This window comes from Mixophyes fleayi, chromosome 2 (genome assembly GCF_038048845.1).
Source record: "Mixophyes fleayi isolate aMixFle1 chromosome 2, aMixFle1.hap1, whole genome shotgun sequence".
In the NCBI taxonomy this organism is placed as follows: Eukaryota; Metazoa; Chordata; class Amphibia; order Anura; family Limnodynastidae; genus Mixophyes; species Mixophyes fleayi.
In genome coordinates this window covers 31,546,833-31,571,422 of record NC_134403.1, presented here as the reverse complement: position 1 = coordinate 31,571,422, position 24,590 = coordinate 31,546,833, and the positions used below count along the sequence as shown (strand labels likewise).

General features: G+C 40.6%; 1 protein-coding gene and 1 long non-coding RNA gene across 3 annotated transcripts in view; one reads left to right on the top strand and one right to left on the bottom strand.

Moving 5' to 3' along the window:
- Positions 1-24,590, bottom strand: part of LOC142140062 (uncharacterized) — a 177,740-nt gene that overhangs the window by 110,760 nt on the left and 42,390 nt on the right. The gene's annotated exons all lie outside the window — the stretch shown is intronic.
- LOC142140060 (coiled-coil domain-containing protein 82-like) overlaps positions 522-24,590 on the top strand; it is a 40,793-nt gene continuing 16,724 nt past the window's right edge. Inside the window, exons 1-7 of one of the 2 annotated variants that reach the window (XM_075197919.1) lie at positions 523-1,023; positions 7,718-8,134; positions 9,426-9,728; positions 12,391-12,550; positions 15,052-15,144; positions 16,340-16,464; positions 17,565-17,735. In XM_075197919.1, coding sequence (XP_075054020.1) covers positions 7,742-8,134; positions 9,426-9,728; positions 12,391-12,550; positions 15,052-15,144; positions 16,340-16,464; positions 17,565-17,735 — 1,245 coding nt within the window. In that variant the 5' untranslated portion in view covers positions 523-1,023; positions 7,718-7,741. Of the gene's footprint in view, positions 1,024-7,717; positions 8,135-9,425; positions 9,729-12,390; positions 12,551-15,051; positions 15,145-16,339; positions 16,465-17,564; positions 17,736-24,590 lie in introns of both variants that reach the window. The other variant, XM_075197920.1, reaches the window with a different exon arrangement.

The following is a 24,590-nucleotide window of genomic DNA, read 5'->3' as shown; positions in this document are numbered from 1 at the left end:
TCTTATCTGAGAGCACAGATAGGTAGTACAGGTGAAGAACACAAGTGGTGACAAAAATCACCTGAAAGGAGTTGGTTAATGAGGCACTCCAGTCCCTTCTCTATATATAAAAGCAATATTTATTGAAATTATACTAAAAGTATACATCCAGGTATAAAAAAAGTCGTCGAATTGATAAAAAAGAGAGTGATAAAACTTGGAAATAAAGTGATAAAGGTAATTAAAAAATCCCTTCCAGGAGGCCGGTCAATAAATTGTTATATTAATTTTGATTTGTTTGGTCATTTGGTAATTAAATAAGAAAAATGTTAGTGGATACATAATTCTAACTCAATAAGCATCACAGAGTGATCTCCAGCCTTGTCCTCATCAACACTCTCACCTGCGTAAACGAGAAAATCACTGACCTGATGTCAGCTAGTCCCTTTGTGACAGGGCTGAAATGCAGTGGAAATGTTGTTTTTGGGATTAAATTAATTGTCATGGCAAAGAGGGACACAGGGGTGTGGAGAAGTGGGGGAAGGGCACTAACAGCCAGGGCCCAGGATGTCTGGTGTAGAACAGGTATACATCACCTATACAGAATATATCTAGCTTTGGTTTTGCAGACATATAACAGGTTATATAGGCTAGGGAACTAGGTTGGCGGCTATTGCAGTACAACAGGAAAACACCCAGAACTTCTTTGTACAGATCCAGATTTACCTGGGTGGCTGCTCTGGCAACTTTACCCTAAATCATTGGAAAATAAGTGGTGAACACTATCACACTGCAAACTGCGGGTCTGGTAAAGGGTTAAGTCAAGTTTAGTTTCTTTATTCCAGGTGTAATAACAACTCCCAGCCCTTCAGCACATTGTATTATAAAATATATCATCTACCACTCCTCTAACACTAAAATAAAACTACAGTAGAATCATGGGTCACATTCCAAGGGAGGAGCGGCTAGAAGACGTGCTGGTGATTTTTCAAATGTTAAAAAGGCGGCAGTAGCTGGTGATCAGACAACCTTTCCATACATCTCGTAAGTGGCTTTTTTTGACTCCTGTGAAATAGGAAAATAGGAGCATATTAAAGATGTCATTATACTCTCGCTATTTACTGTAAACTTTTCCTAGATAACCTTGTTAATTACTTGCACCTTTTGCACACTTTTTGCTGTGCTATTGTGGTACTCTGTAGTGGAGGTGTTGGTGGCGACTGTTCCAGGGGATTTCGCTGACCCCAACCAAGACAACACCTACCACATCAACAACATCTTAAAGGGAAGATGATCATTATCAGGGTGTGGGGAAGAATGGGATAAGGATTTCTCTTTTCTCAATAATTACCAGGAATAACATGTCCAGCTCTTGTTTTACTTTTGATTGCACACGTTGCTAACACAATAATATCATGGAATTGGACTAAATATTCCTGTTGAACTTTCTACAGTAAGGCACGAGGTCTCTAACTTTTTGTTATGTGCACATCTATTCCTTTGGTTTACTCATGCAGTTTTACTCTGCAGGAACAGTAAGGAATGATAACCCTTATGCTTGTGTCACACAAAATATTACTGCTTCACCTGGTCTGGGCTTATAGAAGGTGTGTACTATGTGTGAAGTGCAGGTTTGCAGTATTAACTAGTATATGGTGTAGTTGTGAGAGATGATCTTGATTCTTTAGGGATGATCCTCGATGTACAGGTTGATCAGTGACCGCTCAAGGTGATCTCTTACTGTACTAAACTTCTGCTTACTCTCTGTAATCTCTTCTCAATACTAAGTTCCTGAAAGTCTCTTTTCTCCTTTTTTCTGTCTCATTCAGGTAATTGTGGTCCTTTCTTCTTATTGCTATTTTTCTTTCTCTGTCTCTAATCTATATAATTTACATTTTGTCAGTGGTCTCTCTCCTAAGGCTAATTCACTTTCCCCGCCAATCTCTATTTATCCACCGCTTTCACACTGTGCTTTTCCCCTCTTTCCCACAATGCATCTCTTCCCCTCTTTCCCACAATGCATCTCTTCACCTCTTTCCCACAATTACTCTTATGATTCTCTGTCACCTCACTTACTATATGCTGCTTCTGTGTTCTCTAACGTTCCTCTCATTCCCTGACTGTCTCTATATCTCTGCTTCACTGTATTCTCACTCTCTCTATTAACTCTTTAATTATTTTTACTGACCAGCTTTTTTCTCTTTTAATTCCTGTTCTCAGCTGTCCCTCAGTTTTCTCACAATAAATTAATATATACAATATATGATATAAATGTATACTCATAGTATATTGTCTCCTACTGCTCAACGACTAACATACGTCAGCTCTAATAATATTTAGCAATGCCCCCCTGGGGCTCGAGTTCTCAATTCAAGAGTCCTCGGCTATCGGGAGTAGCGTCTGGAGGCTCTTTCAAAACATGTAGGGGTTAATGCCAAGGGAAAAAGGATGTGTACAGGTTAATAGCTGCTCCTCCAAGCTCATTAACCCCTCAACTACCCAACCACATTTAATGCTCATATATTAAGTACACATTCAGTTAAATAACTACTATACTACTATAACAACTATAATTATACTAAATATGATAACATACAACTTACTTCTTTAATAAGGCGACATAACAGCATTCAAAATTGTACCATTTTATATTCTGTTTTCCCGATGTATTTGAACTCTGTGGTCTGTTAAAATTTAAAGACATACGCCTTAATTGAAAGGCACTACATTATTTAACGCCCACAAAAGTCCTGTCACAGTAGGGCTCACTCCCGCCATGATCGAGGTCATTAAAAATGCTTTATTCAAATATTAGTTTTCTAAAATTATTTTATTATTTTGAGAACAGCTATTGCATGAGATACAACTACCACGTTACTTGTTATATAGGCTTCCTCATACAAAGGCATACTGGGACCATATAAACTGTAGGCAGGGCATACAGAAAAGTAGGTGGGGTTAGCACACAATTAGCCCTAGACCAATGCAAAATGGTAGGCGGAGTCAAATCAACTACTGGCTCTGTCATAGTGGGTGGAGCTAATACAAGTAATTGAAGCATTACACTGGTAAGTGCAGCAAACAAGTAGGCAGAATCAGCTTACCAGGGATGGAGAAGATGCATTGATCACTTGAATGATACTGCCTAATCCAGCAGCAGGGAGTTAGCACTTCTGCCTCACAACACTGGGGTCATGATTTCAATTCCCGGCCATGGCCTTATCTGTGTGGAGCTTGTATGTTCTCCCTGTGTTAGCGTGGGTTTCCTCCGGGTGCTCCGGTTTCCTCCCACACTCCAAAAACCATACTGGAATGTTAATTGGCTGCTATCAAAATTGACCCGAGTTTCTCTCTCTCTCTGTCTGTCTGTCTGTGTGTGTATGTTAGGGAATTTAAACTGTAAGCTCCAATGGGGCAGGGACTGATGTGAATGAGTTCTCTGTACAGAGCTGCGGAATCAGTGGCGCTATATAAATAAATGGTGATGATGATGATGATGATAAAGTGATACTAGCTGAGTCTGGGAGGTCCTTGCTGTTACATGAAGCCAGGTCTCTGTAAGAATATCTCTGATACCAGACCCGGGTCTAAGGAACGATTATTACATACGGAGGATCAGTCCAGAAGGAGAGAGGTAACCCGTGGGAAGCTTTAGACTGTTTGCTGGAGGGGACATTTGGAAATCATCTGCAGCCAGCAGTGTCAGAAATCGCCGACACAGACTGTTTCAACCTCTATTCTAATTGCTCCACTGAAAACAGATACTTTGTTTCTAATTTGAACAAGGACAGTTTGTATCTGGAAACTGATCCTCTCTAATATAACATTGCATATCCTCTGACCAATTTGCCACATGCTTCAAAAGATTCCTCTGTGAAAATAACATTAGTAAATTCTCCATTTATGTGCACTATTGGGAGTTAATTGAATTAAGATCTTACAAGTTCTTATACTGCAATCATGATGGACTTCATGTGATTTTAAATGTTTTACATTTTTATTTTACATGTGTATTTGTTTAGAATTTTGTATTTATTATTTTCAAATAAATGTATGATATATTCTTTATAAAACCAAACGAGGAAGTATTGTTCATTTTCTCTGTTGTGCTGTGCTATATATTGCTTGACTTGATGCACAACAACCCAGTTAGAATCTACAACCACTTATTTCAGATGCTTGGTAAAGTGTGATTTATATTAAAATATATATATATCCCTTTTATGTGGAGGTCCTTTGGTGTAAAGACTAAGGGCTAGATTTACTAAGCTGCGGGTTTGAAAAAGTGGGGGTGTTGCCTATAGCAACCAATCAGACTCCAGTTACCATTTATTTAGTACATTCTACAAAATGACAGCTAGAATCTGATTGGTTGCTATAGGCAACATCCCCACTTTTTCAAAACCGCAGCTTAGTAAATCTAGTCCTAAATGTCCAAATAGACAGTCCACACATGAAAAATTCTTCTTTTTTTTGTCCCTATCAGTGTTACTTATCTTATATCAGGGGCGTAACTGTGACGAGATATGGGTGTCAGGACCTTGAAAATAGGTGTTTGGCCTGCTTGACACCCCTTCTCTCCAAAACTGTGTGTATATTGCTTGGATTGTGTGACCATTATGTATTATTGTTATTTTTCCTTAATAATCAGGTATGACAATGTATATTGTATGTAACCTTGTAATGTAATCTCAATGTGTGCTTTGCTAAATGACATGAGTCTAAACCTATTTAAGTGTCAATAATGTTTTGAAATTAGCCAGAAAGAGATAGATAAGCATCTCTGAGGAGTTTTTTTGGTATGCAGAGGATGTGGACCTGACCAGCCAAGCCGAACGAGCAAAGGTAAGAACTCAGGCCCTGTAAACATTTCAGATCTCAGGACATCCCTAGCTCACTTTGAAAGCCCTGTGACATCTGTGAGATCAACCTGTCCTTATTGACTACTAACCTCCAAAGGTGGGGGGGGGGGGGGGTGAGATCTATGCGGAAAATGGTTTAAAATCTTCTGCTTTAGACATTACATTGTGCGTTTTCATGAGGGGGTCCATCAAGACTGAAATGTCCCATATTTCTTAATTGTGTTCCCTCACACACGCCAAGTCTTAACTAGTAAGTAGTGACTCTGGTTTCATATCCTATTTTATTTTCTGAAACCTATTTGTGCAACTTATTGTATGTCTTGTTATTAACTTTTTTGTAACTAAGCCTCAGAAACATTTTTCAGATTAAATACATTTAATCTAGCGTGTTCTCCGTGATTCTTTGTGAATTTACAAAGCCCAGGGAGGCTCATGCTACATGTATGTGATTTATGTGTAAAACATTAATAAGTAGTTTTGGTGAACGTAAGCAGGGTCGGACTGGCCCGCCGTGGGACCGGGCTTTTCCCCGGTAGGCCCCGACCCTGATCGCTCCCTCTTCGTTGGTGGGGGTAGCAGGAAACTTAAAAAAAAAAAATACTCAAGTGACCACGGCGGTCCCCAAATCCTTTCTGCTCCGTTCGCACTGAATGTCGTGCGTGACATCATCACGCCCGATGTTCAGTGAGCAGTGCCGCAGAGAGGAGTCGGCAAGAAGACAGAAGACAGAAGAAGAGAAGAAAAAAGCCAGAAGCCAATAGAAAAGGTAAGTGAAGGAACGGAAGCAAGGGGGAGCATGGCAGAGAGAAGGGGGAGCACAGACAGCATGGCAGAGAGTGAAAGGGGAGCACAGACAGCATGGCAGAGAGTGAAAGGGGAGCACAGACAGCATGGCAGAGTGTGAAGGGGTGCCAAAGTAGCATGGCAGAATGTGAAGGGGGGCCAAAGTAGCATGGCACAGCGTGAAGGGGGGCCAAAGCAGCATGGCATATGGTGATGAAGGGGTACCAGGTGAATGTGGGAGCAAAAGCAGCATGGCACAGGGTGATAAAAGGGGGCCAGGAGAAGGGGGGGTAAAAGCAGCATATGTGATCATAAGGAAGCACAGCATGGTGATTATGGAGCACAGTAATGTATGTGTGATGGCACAGCGGGCTTGTGGCAATGTAATGTGTTTGTGGTTGGTGGTGGCTAAATAATGGGTGCTATTTTGTTTGTAGGGTGAAGGTGGGGCAATTTAATTTTATAGTGGGGACTATTAATTTAAGATGGGGTGGTTTGAGGGCTATTAATTGAGATGGGGCTGAGTTTGAGGAGCATAAAGCCTATTTATTAAATGTGAATATGAATTATTTAATGGCAGTGACGGTTGCGGGAAATAGATATATAGGAAATGCGAATTATTTATTGCAGGGGCTGCCTGTAGGGAGGGAAATAGGTTTATTAAATGGGAATACTATTACTTTAATATTGGGGCTGGAGGAAGGCCTAAATATTAATTGTGGGTCTTATTGATTTAACATTGAGGCTGGTTGAAATTTTCTAAATGTACCCATTATTTTTTCCAAGTTGGGCCCTCAACATTCCAGGATCCAGACAATCCGCAACTAAAGAAACCAGCAGCCACAGGTGGTAAAAGTGGCAAGAACAGGTAGGACAGTCTGTCAAATGTTCTGAGTCTAGTGCAGGCTTGGCTAACCTGTGGCACTCCAGGAGTTGTGAAACTACAAGTCCAAGCAAACCCTTCCGGAAATAAGCTGCTATAAATTGGCAAAGCATGCTGGGGATTGTAGTTTCACAACTCCTGGAGTTCCACAGGTTAACCAAGCCTGGTCTAGTGGGACAAACCAGATTTCTGGTGACTGTTCTGCCCAATCTAAGGGGCAGGTCAAGACTGTGTACTCTTTATATACATTAAAAGGCATAAACTTAGTCAGTTAAATTAACTCCTAAAAGGCATTGCTAATGCATGGTGTCTTAGTTAAATAAACTCCTTAATTGGCATAGGTAATGCATGGTATCTTAGTCAGTTAAATTAACTCCTAAAAGGCATTGATAATGCATGGTGTCTTAGTTAAATTAACTCCTAAAATGCATTGGTAATGCATGGTGTCTTAGTTAAATTAACCCCTAAAAGGCAATGGTAATGCATGGTGTCTTAGTCAGTTAAATTAACCCCTAACACATTACAGGATTTCAAAGAACCAAATACACAGAAAAGCACAAATCATCTTCATCTCAGTAAATAAGTGATATTTTCTGGTCTCTAGTTGTCAAGACGTAATAAAACAAAAAACTTTGTATTTAAAGCGTACATGCCTTTCACACAGTGGAAACAGGCACTTTGTGGACTGAATCAATATTCAAGAGAATGCTACTATCAATTTACTAGGACCATTGACAACAATGAGCCGTCAATTAATTCCTTTAGAGAAATAGTGGGACGCTTTCTCAAAATGCCTCCGCAATAGGCAAGGAACAGAAGCACTTACAAAGAGCTCAAATATATTTGTTTTTTTTAAAATCTGACAAAAAAACACGGACAAGTATATAGATTGTGTCTTTGGGATACAAAATAATTTCTAACTATTTGAAACAGCAATAAAGCAATAAAAGGATTACCCAATTCTAAAAGGTTTTTAACAAGATTCCGGTTCAGATACATAGAATTAGGACAAACTAATCCACATTGCAACACCAAGATACAGAACATTTTAGTTACTAAATTTAATGTATGAATGTGGTTCATTAACTATTGCAGCAGAGTTTGGTATTCAAACAATTCCTAACATATGGATTTGGTGCATGCCTTAAATAATTTTCCATATGGATACACTTTGTATACTACCTAAAATTCCTTTTAAATCTTTTTTCAGTGACGGTATATTCACCAGGCCAACATGGTAAGTACACCGAAGAAGTACTACACAAGGCAGAGACGAAAGTTAAACGAGTCTTTAACAAAACATAGAGTGGATTGGAGACGTACAAAATTAGAAAGTAGCTCCGATGAAGAAGAAACTAAGAGAAACAATGAGGACAGCAGTTCCACGGGGCAGTACGGACATAAACAGTCAAAAATATTCACGGGTTCTGCAGACGACAGAGAAGATGATGAGGACAAAGAAAACAATCCATTGAATAAGGACACAGATTTTAAAGAAACTAGAGGGAAATCTGAAGACGGAAAATCTGAAGCTCACATCAAGAAACAAAGGAGGTCAGATAACCTCAAACAGCTCGTTGAGCAGAGAAGATTCCAAAGTCGAAACAGCAAATGGAAAGCATTAAAGGTAAAGTTATATCCTCTCATCTTTTTTTTTCCTTATAGTCTACAATTTTTTCATTGTTGCTCAAGAAAAAGTAAATTAGATGCCCAGGAGTTTTCAATGGTTTTCCTATTGTTTTATTACAGGTTTTGGCAAATATTTAACATGAACATATTTACATATATGATACAGAGGAATAGAGAATTCGGTGACATTGACAGATCTTGCTACAATGAAATCCAGCCTCATATTTTATTTTATATTCATACCGGCCCGAATAATCAATCATTGTTATTCCTTTTTCTAGTGTCTATAGTTTAAATATATTTAAGGGGTGTGAATAAACCACCAACAGTAGTGACACTTCAACACAGCCTTTTATATTCCACGTTACAGCAAGTTTTTACAAACACAACCAGTGGCGGATCCAGGGGGGGGGTGATCGGGGCGATCGCCCCCCCTACCAGGGGCTTGCTGCCGGCAGCTGCACACTGTGCAGGTTCGTTCAGCAGTGACAGTGTGCTGCCCGGCTGCTCTGATTGTGTTTTAAACACAATCAGAGCAGCGGGGCAGCACACTGTCACTGCCGAGCGGACCTGCACATACTGTGCAGCCGCCGGCAGCCTTAGAAGTTTGAAAGGGGGCGGGGCCTAAATCGCCCCCCCCTACATCGCCCAGGGTAGAGCAATTTCCTAGATCCGCCCCTGAACACAACTCAGAGCCCTAGAGAAAAATGTACTTATTTACTTTCCATAGCAAATGTAGGGTAATACCAGATGTTATACACCCAGTTTTACCAGGCAGTTTGCCCTAAACTGCATCTAGTTTGGGCTAAACCGCATGTGATTTAAGGATTTTAAAATAGTAAACCCAGCAGTTTGGAGGTGAAAACTGCTGGCAATGTGTGGCGGATCTCAAACAGCCTTAAAAATAGCTTTTTTTTTAGTAAATTTCTCCCCCAGGGTGAGTTTATCATGAAGGAGAAAGATCCAAGAAAGTTCCTGGTATGCTGTTTCCTAAATCGGACTAATTCAGTCTCAACAGTAAGGTTGTCAACTGGTACACAATCCTGGCAATAATGTCCTTAATTACATGGTACACAAACTTAGTAATAATCTGTTCAGCTCAGGGAAACACAATATTACTGGAAACAGCTGCCCTGTAGTATCTTTTGGTGGCATCCTAGTGCTGATTCAGTGGTGGCTGGAGGTTAGAATCACCCAATTAATGGCGGGTACCGCTGATGGAAGGTGCTCTACACCTGTTGTAGGCTTGTCCTTTCCTTCTTAGACTTTGTTTCCTGTCCTCTGTTCAGCTCAATGGAGAAGATGACCACAGTAATAAACCCAGAAAGCGCAAATCTGCCATGATAATTAGAAGTGACAGCAGCTCTGACAGTGATGGGCCTATCAGTAAATTGCATGTCAACCAAGGCTGTAACATAGCTGAAGATGATGAGAACTATGAGGACAAAGAAAACAACTCATTGAATAAAGACACAGATCCTAAAGAACCTAGAGGGATGTCAGAAGATGGAAACACTGAGGGTCACATCAAGAGACAAAGAAGGTTAGCGACAAAATTTGAAAACCCAACAAGCAAACGTCAACCATTCAAGGTAACGTTATATCCTCTCATGGAGTTATAGTACCAGCTTTCTTGTTCTTTTTATTATTGATTTGAATGAAGTTTTGGCAAGTTTTTTAACAAAAATATTTACATATATAATACAAAGAAATTGAAAACTCTCTGATATTGACAAATCTAGTAACAATGGAGTCCAACCTCATATTTTCTTTAATATTCATATCTGGCAAAGGATCAACCATTCTTAGTCATGTTCTTAGTGTCTTATAGTTTAAGTATATTTAGGGGGGGGTGTCTAAACCAAATGAACTACCGAGCAGTGGAGGAAGGTGACATGTACAGATGAATCATCCTTCACTGTATTCTCAACAAACGGATGACTGGTCCCAACCTAAAGAATTGTACTACACTACTGACTGCTTTTTTTACAACAGTATAGGCTTCTGGTGGTTCCATAATGTTGGCGGGTGCATGGTTTGAGTGCAGGCGATATCAGTCGCTACTTAATGACACTGAGAGCGATCATCTTGCAGCATTCCCTTCCTGATGAGGAGTCTTTCAGGATAACAGTGCCCCCATCCGCAGGGCACACATGGTCATATAATGGTCTAAGGAGCATGAAACTGATTCTATCCTTAAATCATGACCTTCTCAATCAATCGATCATTACGGGAGTGGTGCCCAATACATCATCTAGGCGTTAGAGAGTGACTATCTTATGGAAGAAAGGCACTGCATCCCTCTTGCACAAGTACAGACATTAAGAGACTAAAGTGTGCGGTGCATACAGGATGTACTGGCCGCACATGGAGTCAAAAGCCCAGAATGATCATTGGAAAAAGAGACCATCAGTCATAGATCTTTTCAAAATATAAATGAGGGGTTTATTTTCACCACACAACACCTTTGTCAAAATGTACTTACACAAAAGATTGTAAGGAAGTGGAAGCTAATTTAAATCAAACTAAATAAGAAGCCATATGTACAAATGTGTGCAGTGACATGAAGGCACGCCAACAATAATATATGGGATACTCTAAATAATTTGGTGAATTGTGCAAAATAATATAAAGTCAACATTTGAAATATGTGGGATAATACAAATATGAAAACAGTTGCTGGTAAATCATCACCTTTCTATAAAAGATATACACACACAAAAAAATACAAAATGGAATGTAACAGCAATGACATGAAGCACCATAATTCCATACACAATGCAAAAAAGTTAACCTGCAGAGTGATTATATCAAAGAAACAAATCTAAACAGCTTGTGCCAAATTAGCTTAGCAGTAATAACATCCACTTATGCAATTCAGCTGTCACAATAATCGTATATGCTACTCGTAAAACATATAACTAATCAATCTAATTGGCTATATGCTAATGAAAGTAGGCAAAACAATTAGTTCATATATATCCAGTTCTTACATATCATTTCTAGAGATGTCTAGAGTTCTTTATATTGTGTCTAAAGCGGCGGTTCCCAAAGTGTGCACCACGGCTCCCAGGGGTGCTGCGGCGCTGTCACAGGGGTGCCGCAGCTGGGGGAAGAGAAAAAAAACAAAACAACAAAAAACTTACCAATCCGGCGGTGCCCGGGACCCAGCATCCTCCTCACTCCTCCTCCTGAGCAGAGATGCAGAGGGGGCACAGAGTGAGCGGAGATGCAGTGGAGGCACAGAGTGAGGGGAAATGCAGAGGGGGCACAGAGTGAGGGGAGATGCAGAGGGGGCACAGAGTGAGGGGAGATGCAGAGGGGGCACAGAGTGAGCAGAGATGCAGAGGGGGGCAAAGAGTGAGGGGAGATGCAGAGGGGCACAGAGGGAGTGGAGATGCAGAGGGGGCACAGAGTGTGTGGAGATGCAGAGGGGGCACAGAGTGTGTGGAGATGTAGAGGGGGCACAGTGTAAGTTAGCTGTAAATTATTCTTTGACAGAAATATAATTGAAAAAAATATCTAAAAATATTCTTTTCACTTGGGTTTATGTGTATTATTTTTGCATACAACTAAATAAGTATTTCTTCCCTGACCTAAATACTTATTAAGTTTTTTTGACCCAACTGGTTATAAAACGATACTGCTCGGTAAGTATTTTGGAGAGGTTCCTTGAAATAATTATGGAGACACTAAGGGTCCCGCAAACTGCAAAAGATTAGGAACCACTGGTCTAGAGTCTAGGGAAAATTTCAAATTGGTTAGAAATTTGATCAAATGTCACTAATTCGATGGCAACAAACCTGTTTGTGATACATTAGCCAATAGACTCCTCTAGCCACTTCCCCTGTCTATGAATCCACCAGACCACATTGTGCCTTTCAGCATAGCTAGTCTGCACACCTGTCACTCCCACTCTGATGATCAAGTGACTGATATAGAAAAACACCTCCCTCCTACCATAGCACCCTGATGCTGAAATGTGAGAAGAGAACATGGAGATATTTAGTTAATTACTAAAACTTGCAATTTAATATATATTATTCAGCTCAGTTATGCAATTGATGCTATATGTTAAAATGGCAGCTTTATTTGCTCTTTACTGGTTTCAGTTTCAGACTGATGTGAATGAGTTCTCTGTACAGTGATGTGGAATTAGTGGCGCTATATAAATAAATAGATGATGATGATGATTCAGTTTATATGATCTATTGCATAGTATTGAATCTCTTATATATCTTTGATCTCTTGTAGATAATACCAAGTGTTATGAACACTCCATTGATCACAAAAACATTCAGTGAATATTGGACTAGCAGGCAAAGGTCATACTTCCCAGTAAATTCTGGTAAGAAGGTTGGAAATCAGTTAGCAGGACTTCGAGGACTGTTTAAGAAACACAACATTTTTCAATGTAAGTTCTATCATTGGAATTATACATTCTGAATTATGGATTATAATTCAGAGGGATATTTATTAGATACATGTATACTATATACATTGTGATAAAGTACGGCAAACACTGCACTGCTGAATCAAATGTGTTGTTTATTTCGGAAGTGTCAGAATAGCATAAACAGCAGTTTCTCCTCACAATTTCTCCCGCAGCCCTACGTCTGGCTAAACATTGTTTTTCTCACTACATGCGTACGTGACTGTCATCACTATCACTCGGCACTTACACCTGCCCTTTAGGTGGTGCAAGTGATGCAGCTGAAAATCACGTACCTCAGAGATGCCCAGAGCTTGAATCAGATGGATGTGCATGTGCTCAACCTTGGCACACCCTTACAGTATATTGACTATGTGCATACGCCCCTTCCCTCCCCTGTTCTGCCCATGAAATCGTAGTCTGACGAAAGTGTCCTTTGCATTCGAAAATGAATTGAATGTACTTGCGTTTACTGGCGTACAGTCCTTTTCTGAGCATGAACAATGCAATTTTATGCAAAATACGGCACATACCTGCATTTATGTTCCTTAATGATCCAGGCCCTCTATGTTCTTTGTTAGTCAAAGAATTTACCACTTCAAACTTTAGCATGGAAGAGTTAACACATTCATGCAATTAAAGGGTTAACACAAGCAGGTAATTAAAGGGTTAATATAGCATACCCTAGCATTCAAAGGGTTAACATAGCCAAACAGTACTTCTCGTTTTAGAGCGCTTATGGATTTGTTAGAGTGACAACAACAAACATTTTACATTTTAGAAACAATATAAAAAGGTCATTGGATATTATAAAAAAAAACATATACTTAATGACATAAATAAGAACTGCAATAACAGCTAGAAATAAAATAGATTAAAATACAAAAATAGAACACTTACATAGATTGTATTGTCTGTATGCCTGAGACATGGCAGGGGAGAATTGGACAGCTTCTCAATTGGATTGAGCATCTAAATACTAACAATTTGCAATAAAATACTGGGGGTTTATGAACATGTTTCAGTGGTAGGTCCCTCAGAGGGTGGGGTGGAGACCCCTCCAGGTGTGAATTATAGCATGTTCAGAAATAATCCAAAATTTTCATACCAGCCATATCTTCCATCTGACACCTCCCAGAGATATAATTCCCCATTCAATAAACCAGTCATAACTTCCCACACATTTGCATATGAAATATGATAATATTATGACATTATAAAGTCTCACTCCGGAAGGTACATGATTATTGTTTCTCTGTACCGTGGTTATTTATAATTAGCACACCTAATGTGCTTTTTGTCCTTGAGGTTACCTTGGCACAAAGATGTCTGAAAACATGAAAAATAAAGAAGTGCATTTTGAAGTTTATATTTATTATATTAATACACAGCAATCTTGAGGGATGCTGACACGAGATTCATATGCTAACTAATTTATTCCTATGTTGTCACAAGCACACTTCACCAGGAATCGTCACCTCTGGCAATCTGTTTTAGCTGACAATACCACTTTGCCAATTGCAAATAATACCACCTTTAAATACAACAATCCCCTTGGTTTTACAGTAACCTAATCTAGATAATTATCAGAGAGCAATACCCAGATGTAATAACACATCATAAGATCCTGAGACAGTTAGCTTATTAGGTGTTAGAAATTCCTACTGCCAACAAAACTCAAGTGTCAATTAAAACCAATTAATCCTTGTTTACTGGCCACGGTGACTTCAGAAGTTACAGACAATAAATACTTCAGATATTTAACCCCTGACTATGTTATAACTATGCCAATTATTATTATTATTTTGACTGGGGAACCACCATGAGACCATAACAAATATATATGCAAAGGATATTTTGTGGAGGATAATTTAGAGGAATCCTTTATAATGTTACAGAGTATATTACATTCTCTAAGCTATTATGGCCTTCATCGCCGTTTCAGCAACAATGCAGCAAAATTTCAATTGACATGTGCAAGATTCCTTATTTTAAGACATTTACACAGGGAATTGTTTTGGCATTTTTTGTTTGATCTTAAATATTTTACAAAAAGCTACTATCATTTAAGGTTATTTATTTTTTCCCCCACAAAGTTCAGGAGCATAAAAACTTCTTAATTTGAAAACTAAATTAATAAAAGGAATAAGAAAAAATTATACTTGAGTTTAATCGTGTTTTTTATTTTATTATTAATCCTTTTGAAGTTTCTAAGACACATTCAGATAATGTATGTTTAATTGCCATTTTAGAGATGTACTCCAAGATCCCTCTAAAAAACTAGAAAAAAACATCAGTGTACTGATTACACCTCCTTATGTGCAAGGATTCTGTGTAATCAGGCACATATGAATGCACATATGAATGTGACCTAAAGTAATTTCTATGTAGTATTACCACACATGCATATGTAAATAATAAATAGATCAATGATACATTTCCTTTGAATAATAAAAACATGCTTTTTATATTTTGCTTCACAGCCGTCTGCAGTGACTTGTACTTTCACCTTCAGAAAGTGATTATAGTATTCCTATTTAATATAGTTGACAATACGTTTCTGAAAACACTGTATGGTGAGTAAATTAATGATTTCCTTAACATTGCATGGTTATCATAACTCTTAATATTAGTTATTGTAACAGATAGATTGGTTAATTGAGGATGCAATGTTTACAGCTTCCATGCTGGGCAGCAGCAAAGGTCTGAGACTGAAAATGAACCACCGCCTCTCTTATTTGGGTGGATTGCAATCAAACCAAAAAATAATTATAGTGTGATATATTTCACAACACCAGAAAAGGGAATCCCAACAGGGTAGAATGTTAAACGCATTCAAGGCCAGCAGTGGTTTACAACTTCTATATTGGTTAAACTCAGAATAATTGTATATAGAAACTGCATATAGAAACATTCAATTATATCAAGGCTTTTACAAGGTACAGGAGGGAAATTTTCTATAAAGGAAGAGAAGTATTAGAACACAAGGACATGCACTGACACTGGGGGGGAAGTAGGTTCAGAAGAAATATGAGGAAAAACTACATCACAGAAAGGGTAGTGGATAAGTGGAATAGCCTCCCATCGGAGGTGGTAAAGGCTAATACAGTAGAGCAATTTAAACATGCTTGGGATACAAATAAGGATAACCATTTAAATATTAAAGGTACAAATAGGGTTTGAGATTCCATAGGTTAAAAATTGGGCAGACTAGATGGGCCAAGCGGTTCTTATCTGTTGTCAAATGCTATGTTTCTATGTAAGTCCGCCCAGACCAAAGCTGAGAGCTTCCAATGTAAATATGCAGACAGCATGTAGCAAGTGGTTCATTTAGGTATTATTCTTATGCTTTATGTATATAGTTCCGACATTAAACATTAAACAGTTAAATTTCCCTACCACAGGCACATAAACATACACAACACGGCTAACTTCATAAGCAGCCAATTAGCTTGCCCCTATGTGTTTTTTATGTATTGTCTTTTTTATGTTTGGTGGTTTTTCGTGTGACGGCCTTGGTGTAGATGCTTATGTTATAATTATATTCATATATTTTGTTTCTTTTTATGTACCTTATAGACAGAATGGATAAAAAAATATGTGAAATTATATTATGCCTAATTACTTACTTTTGTTTGCATTTATGTTTTTTCAATGTCCTATATTTTACCCTATTTACCACTGTATGATGCTGCAGAATTTTGTGGCACCATATAAATACACAATCATAATAAGTATTATTATAATCATTTATGTGTATTTGCCCTATAGAAAGATTAAGTGAAAAGAGATATGCTAAAGGCTTGTTGAGATCACTGAATTACTTTAAGGAACGTGTCATTGCACCGCGCCTTCAGATACTCACCGCACGCTGTATTTGGACACTTTTTTACAAGGTAAAGTTCAAAGGGTAACTCCACCTACTCGTAAATGTATAACGTTTGTGCATTTTACAAACACAACAAGAAAAATCACAATTGTCATACCAACGGAGCGCTTTCTGTTGAAATGAAGGGTGGGTCTTATAGCACCTCAATCTCTACGTTTGCCGTTAGCCATTTAGTATTTTAGACAGGACTTGAAGTAATGTCAGGAACTGAACCATCTGGGGCCCTGAACCCTGGATGTTGCTGGTCTGTTGCTCTGCTCCTCTGCCACTGAGTCAGTTATTCTTTGGACTGTTTCTCTTGGCAGACTATTCCCAGGGATTTCTAATTACTCAATGAGCTTCATCTGTTCTTAATCAGTGGCCAATCAGAGGGAGCACTGGTCTATTAATACAGTTAAAGAACACAGTTGAACAAAGATTGAACAACATCAGAAGACATCCAGAAATAATCTGCATCCACTACAACCTGACTGTGCACTTCTTCTCTAACTGGACATTGTAACTAGGTGTTTTCACTGTCCTTTTTCTATCTGCATTTCCCAAGTTTGTTTGCCTTAGTTTCTTGCCCTTTATTGTTAAATGCAAATGTTCAACAAATTGCTTTTATTTTACAATACTTTCATGGCATTATCTTTAGAACTATATCATCCTTCACCCTCCCTGCAACACACACCTCTGTCCACGTTGCCTCCTCACTACTCCAGTCCCCTCTCATGAACTTTTTCTTATTCATATTTATTAACTGTAATATCCTCACTCTGTTGCCAGAAAACAAAAGGTCATACATCTTAAAATCATAATTTTCCTTTACCAATTGAAGTAACACAATACTCTCCTGATCTCTCACCATCTATGCTACGGAATGTCTTTCTACCAACCAAAAGAATTTACCGACGTGACATCTCTATTTCTGATGACAACATGACAATAAACCTTACCCCCAAGCTCGCTGCCTAGGTGTGTTCCTTGGCTCAGAATTATCCCTTGTTTCCCACATCCAATCTGTATCTAAATCCCGATCCTGAATTTCTGTTGTATTTTTCTGTTGACTATAAAGTGAAAGATTTAAGTTTGGCATAATATAATTTATTCTTGATATTCTTGCAGAACTGCATAAGACACTATCCTAAAATTGAAATAAATCGGAAGTATTTTAAGAAACGGGAGTGTGACGCATGTAAATTTTACCGGACCTGCAAGTTCCTGGTGAACTTATCAGGGCAAGCCTACAACAAGAGGACTCTATCAAATATGACAACTCTAAAAAAATATAAAAAGGTAACAACTCCAATGTATGGTATAGACCTTTCAGACTGTTATTTGTACAAATGGAGCCACAAACTGTAATTACTGAGTTTTTATTGGTACTTCCAGTGCAAACTTTGTTTATGTCATTAGGCCATAATTTTATTTGCCAATGCAAGAAAATAGAGGGTAGTACATAACTATGACATGGATGTAAACTAGTTAAGGGGTGAATGAGGTCTGTATATGTTGTCAGTGAGGATCCTGTCCTTTAACAGGACAACAATTCTCTTCAAATTTCAATGGTCACTTACCTTGGGGGGAAATTTATCAAGCTGCGCGTTTGAAAAAGTGGAGATGTTGCCTATAGCAACCAATCAGATTCTACATGTCATTTTGTAAAATGTACTAAATAAATGATTGATAATAATAATTGATCCCTGGGCGCATGGACAATGTAACCTTGTGTAAAACAATTTAATAAATCATTGATAATATATTCATACAGTGCTGTACATAACCACATAAATAGCAGTAGTAAATGACTCTTTAGTGGTATTCACTATCAGCCCCTTGTAAGTATCAACCATAGGTAACAACTATAGAAGGGCAATGTAGGACCAAATACATATATGATAGTTGTATAACAGCTGGTAGCCAAATGAGCTGGCCGTGTGTACAACAACGCTGAGTTATAGTCCAAAACAATATCTTGTATTAGTCACACACAATGTCCAAATGTAACTTCCATAAGTTCATCCCTCCTGAGTGGGGATATGTAACAAATAAAGGTGATGCAAACAGTGAATGATTCCCAAATAGGAATAGTTCAGTTCCAAAACAAATCCCGGTTTATGAGTATTTTTATAAGCCAGATAGGTCCATCGGTTGAGCCCAATTATGGAGACTGGTTGAAGGACTTACCCTTAGTGAAGCAGAATGCGAATCACAGAGTTGTGGATAGTCCTAACCTGAAAACGCTCCCTTGTGTATTGGGCCAGTTGCCGTGGCGATGTTCCTCACGTCCTGTTGCCTGGCGGAAGTGTCCGTCTCAGAGTGAATGTTCTTGCGCATGCGCATGCGACTGTAATACCGCCGCTCGTAGCGGTGGTTGAATGTGGTTGTTCTCAGCAATAACTGCGGAGAGCTGTGCAATGGGTTGTTGTGTGGCTTCAACCCAACGCGTTTCACCTTGGGGCTTTCTCAGGGATTGTAAAGGGGGGCCCATTGATTAACTTCTTATAGGCGCCCATGTTCCGGGTAGGCTACTGATAGGTCATTCGTGTTGTCATATGTCCCATCTTTGATGGACAGATGCCTCATCCAATGGGGGTAATCATGATGAATAAATTTGTTTCTCCTTTTGTATTGTTATATCTCCCACAATTTGTGTTGTTACCTATAGGGCTAAGATTGATTGATAGTGTACCATAATTAGATACAGACATGGACATGTGTCCATATTAATTGTGTCACTCACCGGACTGTGAGTGCTTCTTCCCGTACATTTAGGAACCGTGGCCATCCTCCATCCTGAGGGTCTGCGCATGCGCAGCCCTTTCAAACCCTTCAGTACCTGTTCCTTTAACTTAATTGGCAGATCAGGCAACACTCCCTATATTAAGCACCTGTGGTCAATACCACGTTGCCTGATCTTGGAGTCTCATTCCCCATGAGCCTCTGAAGGTGTTCCTGTGTTTCCTCGTGTATTCAGCGCTGCTGATTCCTGTGGTTTCCAAACCACTTCTACCCCTGTGGTTTCCAGACCACTTCTACTCCTGTGGTTTCCTAACCACTTCAACCCTCCTGTGTATCATCGTGACTGTTAGCTGATTCCTATCCGCTGCCTCCGTGCACTACAGTCTTCAAGCCACTTCAACTCTGCTATGTATCATCGTGACTGTTAGCTGATTCCTATCCGCTGCCTCCGTGCACTACAGTCTTCAATCTAATTCAACTCACCTGTGTGCCATAATGACTGTTAGCTGATTCCTATCCGCTGCCTCCGTGCACTACAGTCTTCAATCTACTTCAACTCGCCTGTGTTTCATCGTGACTGTTTGGCTGATTCCTATCCGCTGCCTCCGTGCGCTTCAGTCTTCAGCTCATCTCATCTCTCCCGTGTTTCCTCGAGACTGCTACAACTGATTCCTATCCGCTACTCTCCGTGCTCAACAGTTCCAGCTCAGCTCTGCTCTCCCGTGTTTCATCGTTGCTGCACCTGCTGGTTGCTATCCGCTACCTCCGTGTATCTGCAGAGTCCTGCTGCTGCTACTCCTCAGTTCTACTCGTCCTACAACAGCTGACCCGCTCTCCGTGCTTCTCCGTGTTCCCGCTGGTCTCTACTCGCCAGTCTGCATCGGATCTGCGCCTCACTGTTTTCATCTCATCTAGACCATCGCTACTCTTCAGGGTCCTCCAGGAGTCCAGTTCTACATACTACTGCTTCCTGAGTATTTGTTCCCCTGCTGGTCTACCTACCTGTGCGCTGCACCTACTTGATTACCGCTTCACCCCTCCAGGGACTTCGCATCCTGCCGGCCTCCAGCCGTTCAGGTATCTCTGCACTCCTGTCTGACAGCCTGCTTCTGAACCACGGTATGCATACTTCTCATTGACTGTGCTGGTGTATTGCATATCTTGCTGGACTGAGTTTGTTCTCCTCTGGAGTTTACTATCCGCTGAGACTATTGCCATCATTGACTGTGTTATCTTGTGCCGGATTACCTCAAGTGACTTTCTATTATTGCAGTGCTGTTCAGTCATTAATATATTGTGCATGTTATTGTGGATCAAGTTTAAGGTGCCCGTGTATCCCCTGTATTGCAGTCTCTCCCCGTGCTCCTCCTCACATATATATTCAGTGGTACAACTTGCTAGAGGCAGACCACTGATCCCTGTTTCCTGTGTCACCTGTTCCAGTATCCTCTCACATAGCAGTGGTACAACTTGCTAACGCAGACCACTGACTCCCCGGATACCTCCACTTGGATCCCATTCCTTCACTCAGACAGCGGTACAACTTGCTATCTGCAGACCGCTGACTCTCATCACCTCCTCGTTTCTGTTGGACATTCCTCCTCACTATAGCAGTGGTACAACTTGCTACCGCAGACCACTGACTACCTTCACGTGTCCTTTGTCCATACAGTTCCTCGTGTATTTCTACATCCATATTACCAGTGCTGCTAGTCATAGACTTTCCTGAGCATTTCCATCATCTGCTATTTCCTGTTCCGTGATCACCCTGCTACCAGAGTACCATATTACCATCTATACTGCTCTGGTAAGCCTATCACCTGGTGATCCCTGGGTAAAGACTCCTAGTGCCCGTGACAGTAAGATCAGGCCATGACAGACCCAGATACGGAACCTACAGCCAAAGAGATGCTGCAGCATCTGGTCACCCGTGTGGAGCAACAGGATGCTCGCCAACAGCTGTTACTTCAATGCTACCAGTCGTTAGCCTCCCAAGGACCATCTGGACAGCCTGTTACAGCTAATGTTGAAGCTCCTGTGCTTTCCTCCGTTTCCCCAGTGCCATCCCAGGTGTCTACAGCTCCCACGCTTCACCTGCCTACTCCGTCCAAGTACGATGGAGACCCCAAAACTTGTAGGGGTTTTCTCAACCAATGCTCAGTTCATTTTGAGCTCCAACCCCAAAATTTTTCTACCCACCGTTCCAGAGTGGCCTATCTTATCTCATTGTTTTCTGGACAAGCTCTGGCTTGGGCCTCCCCTCTGTGGGAAAGGAACAATCCTGTATTACAAGATAGTGCCAAATTCATTTCTATGTTCCGAAGTGTGTTCGATGAACCAGGTCTTGTGACCTCCGCTGCTTCCAGCATTCTTCGTTTACGTCAAGGTTCTCATACAGTAGGCCAGTACGTCATTCAATTTAGGATCTTAGCCTCTGAAATTCAGTGGAACACTGAAGCATTAATTGCCGCCTTCTGGCAGGGGCTCTCCGATAAAATTAAAGATGCACTGACTACCCAAGAGCTTCCTTCGTCACTAGAAGATTTGATCTCTCTTTGCCATCGTGTAGACATGAGGTTTCGTGAAAGAGAATCTGAGAAAACAACTCCAGTTAAAGCACCTCTTCGCTCAACCCCTCACTTTCGTCCAGCTTCACCTTCCGTGATTCCCATGGAGATAGGACGTTCCAAATTATCTTTAGAAGAGAGGAAACGAAGAGTAAAGAATAGACTTTGTATCTATTGTGCTGATTCCACACATATGCTCAGTTCTTGCCCTAAGAAATCGGGAAATGCCAGGCCCTAACTAGTTCTGGAGAGGTGAAGTTAGGGTCCCTGGAGTCCTCTCCATCTTCTATGAAATTAAAAGTCTGCGCTTTTGATGTTACGATTTCCTTTGCTAACAAATCCTTTGAGTCACAGGCATTGATTGATTCTGGAGCAGCAGGAAATTTCATTTCTAAATCCCTAGTGAATCAATGGTCCCTACCAGTGATTACTTTGAAAACACCGATTACTGTGACTGCTATAGATGGATCACGTCTCATCAATGGTCTCATCACTCAGAGTATGTCTCCAGTAACACTTCAGATTGGTGTGCTACATCATGAAGAAATTTCGTTTTTAATTCTTCCAGTTACGACAAGTCCGATTGTCTTAGGCCTTCCATGGCTTCAATGTCACTCTCCCCAGATTGACTGGCGCACTCCTCAAGTTACGTCTTGGGGAGCTGAATGTCATCATCGTTGTCTTTCTCAAGTCATTCCTCTTAAAGTACAGCAATCTTCCATCTCATCTTCCTCACCGGGACTCCCTCCTCAGTATGCTTCATTTGCCGATGTTTTTGATAAAGCTCAGTCTGAACGTCTTCCTCCTCATCGTTCTTGGGATTGTCCGATCGATCTTCTACCTGGCAAGACTCCTCCCAGGGGTCGGGTCTATCCACTTTCGTTACCTGAAACTCAAGCCACATCTGAGTACATCCAGGAGAATCTCCAGCGAGGGTTTATTCGACCTTCCACCTCTCCCGCTGGAGCCGGGTTCTTCTTCGTAAAAAAGAAGGATGGATCACTACGCCCCTGCATAGATTTTCGTGGACTCAACGCCATTACTATTAAGAATCGGTATCCCATTCCGTTGATCACTGAGTTATTTGATCGCATCAAGGGAGCTCAGATCTTTACCAAGTTGGATCTTCGTGGTGCCTATAATTTAATTAGAATCCGTCCCGGTGACGAATGGAAGACAGCGTTCAACACCAGAGATGGGCATTATGAATATCTAGTAATGCCTTTCGGGTTGTGCAATGCCCCCGCTGTTTTCCAAGGCTTCGTTAATGAGATCTTTCGGGACTTTTTATATGTATGTGTCGTTGTCTACCTGGACGACATATTGATCTTTTCACAGGACCTGCCTTCTCATCAACAACATGTGGCAGAGGTCCTCTCCAGACTCCGGAAAAATTCATTATTCTGCAAACTAGAAAAATGTTCATTCGAGTTGCCCCAGATTCCATTCTTGGGGTATATTGTTTCCGGAGTTGGCCTGAAGATGGATCCAAACAAGGTGAATGCTGTATTACATTGGCCCCAGCCAACTACTCTTCGTGCTATCCAGCGTTTTTTAGGTTTCGCCAATTACTATAGACGCTTCATTCAAGACTTCTCGTCCATTGCATCTCCTATTGTGGCCCTAACTCGGAAAGGGGCTAATACTAAGCAATGGTCATCCGAGGCTCTCCAAGCCTTTCAAATTCTTAAAGAGTCCTTCTCCTCTGCTCCCATTCTTCGACAGCCTGATGTGACACTTCCCTTCTTCCTAGAAGTTGATGCCTCTAATGTGGGCTTAGGAGCCATTCTCTCCCAACGCTCGGAGCAGCAAAAATTCCATCCTTGTGCCTTTTACTCTCGGGGTCTCCTGCCTGCAGAGAAAAATTATACGATCGGGGACAAGGAGTTGCTGGCTATCAAAGTTGCATTAGAGGAGTGGAGATACTTATTGGAAGGAGCTCGTCATCCGGTGACGATTTTCACGGATCATAAGAACCTGTCATATCTACAGTCTGCTCAATGCTTGAATCCTCGTCAAGCAAGATGGTCTCTTTTCTTTTCCCGTTTCGAATTAATTATAACCTTCAAACCAGCTGCCAAGAACAAGATAGCTGACGCTCTATCTCGAGCTTTTGTGACATCCTCTGACGTTGAAGAGTTTTCCAACCATTCTATACTAGACCCCAAATGTATCTCGCTGGCTGCTTCTTCCACCAAAATGCTACCATTTGGGAAGACCCTCGTGCCTCCTACTCTGAGGAGGAAAATCCTTTCGTGGTTCCATTCTTCTCGTTTTTCTGGACACGCTGGTGAACGCAAGACCTTTGAGATTCTCTCTCGAAGTTACTGGTGGCCCTCGATGAGGAGAGACGTCAAAGAGTTTATTGCTTCCTGTGAGTTGTGTTCTCAGTTTAAATCTTCCCGCAGAACTCCAGCAGGGTTGCTGCAACCACTACCCATTCCGTCCAAGCCCTGGACCCATATTAGTATGGACTTTGTTACTGATCTGCCACCTAGTAAAAATTATAATACTATTTGGGTAGTGGTAGACAGATTTTCGAAGATGGCTCATTTTGTCCCTTTGTCTGGTTTGCCTTCCTCGTCTACTCTGGCTGAACATTTTGTTAAAGAAATCTTTCGTATCCATGGATGTCCATCTGAGATTGTGTCAGATAGAGGAGTACAATTCGTTTCCAGATTCTGGCGGGCCCTTTGTAAAACCTTGGGCATACGATTAGCACTCTCATCTTCTTACCATCCGCAATCAAACGGACAAACTGAACGGGTCAATCAAGATCTCGAGACCTTTATAAGGATGTTCTCATCAGCCAATCAAGACAACTGGGTAGAATTGCTTCCTT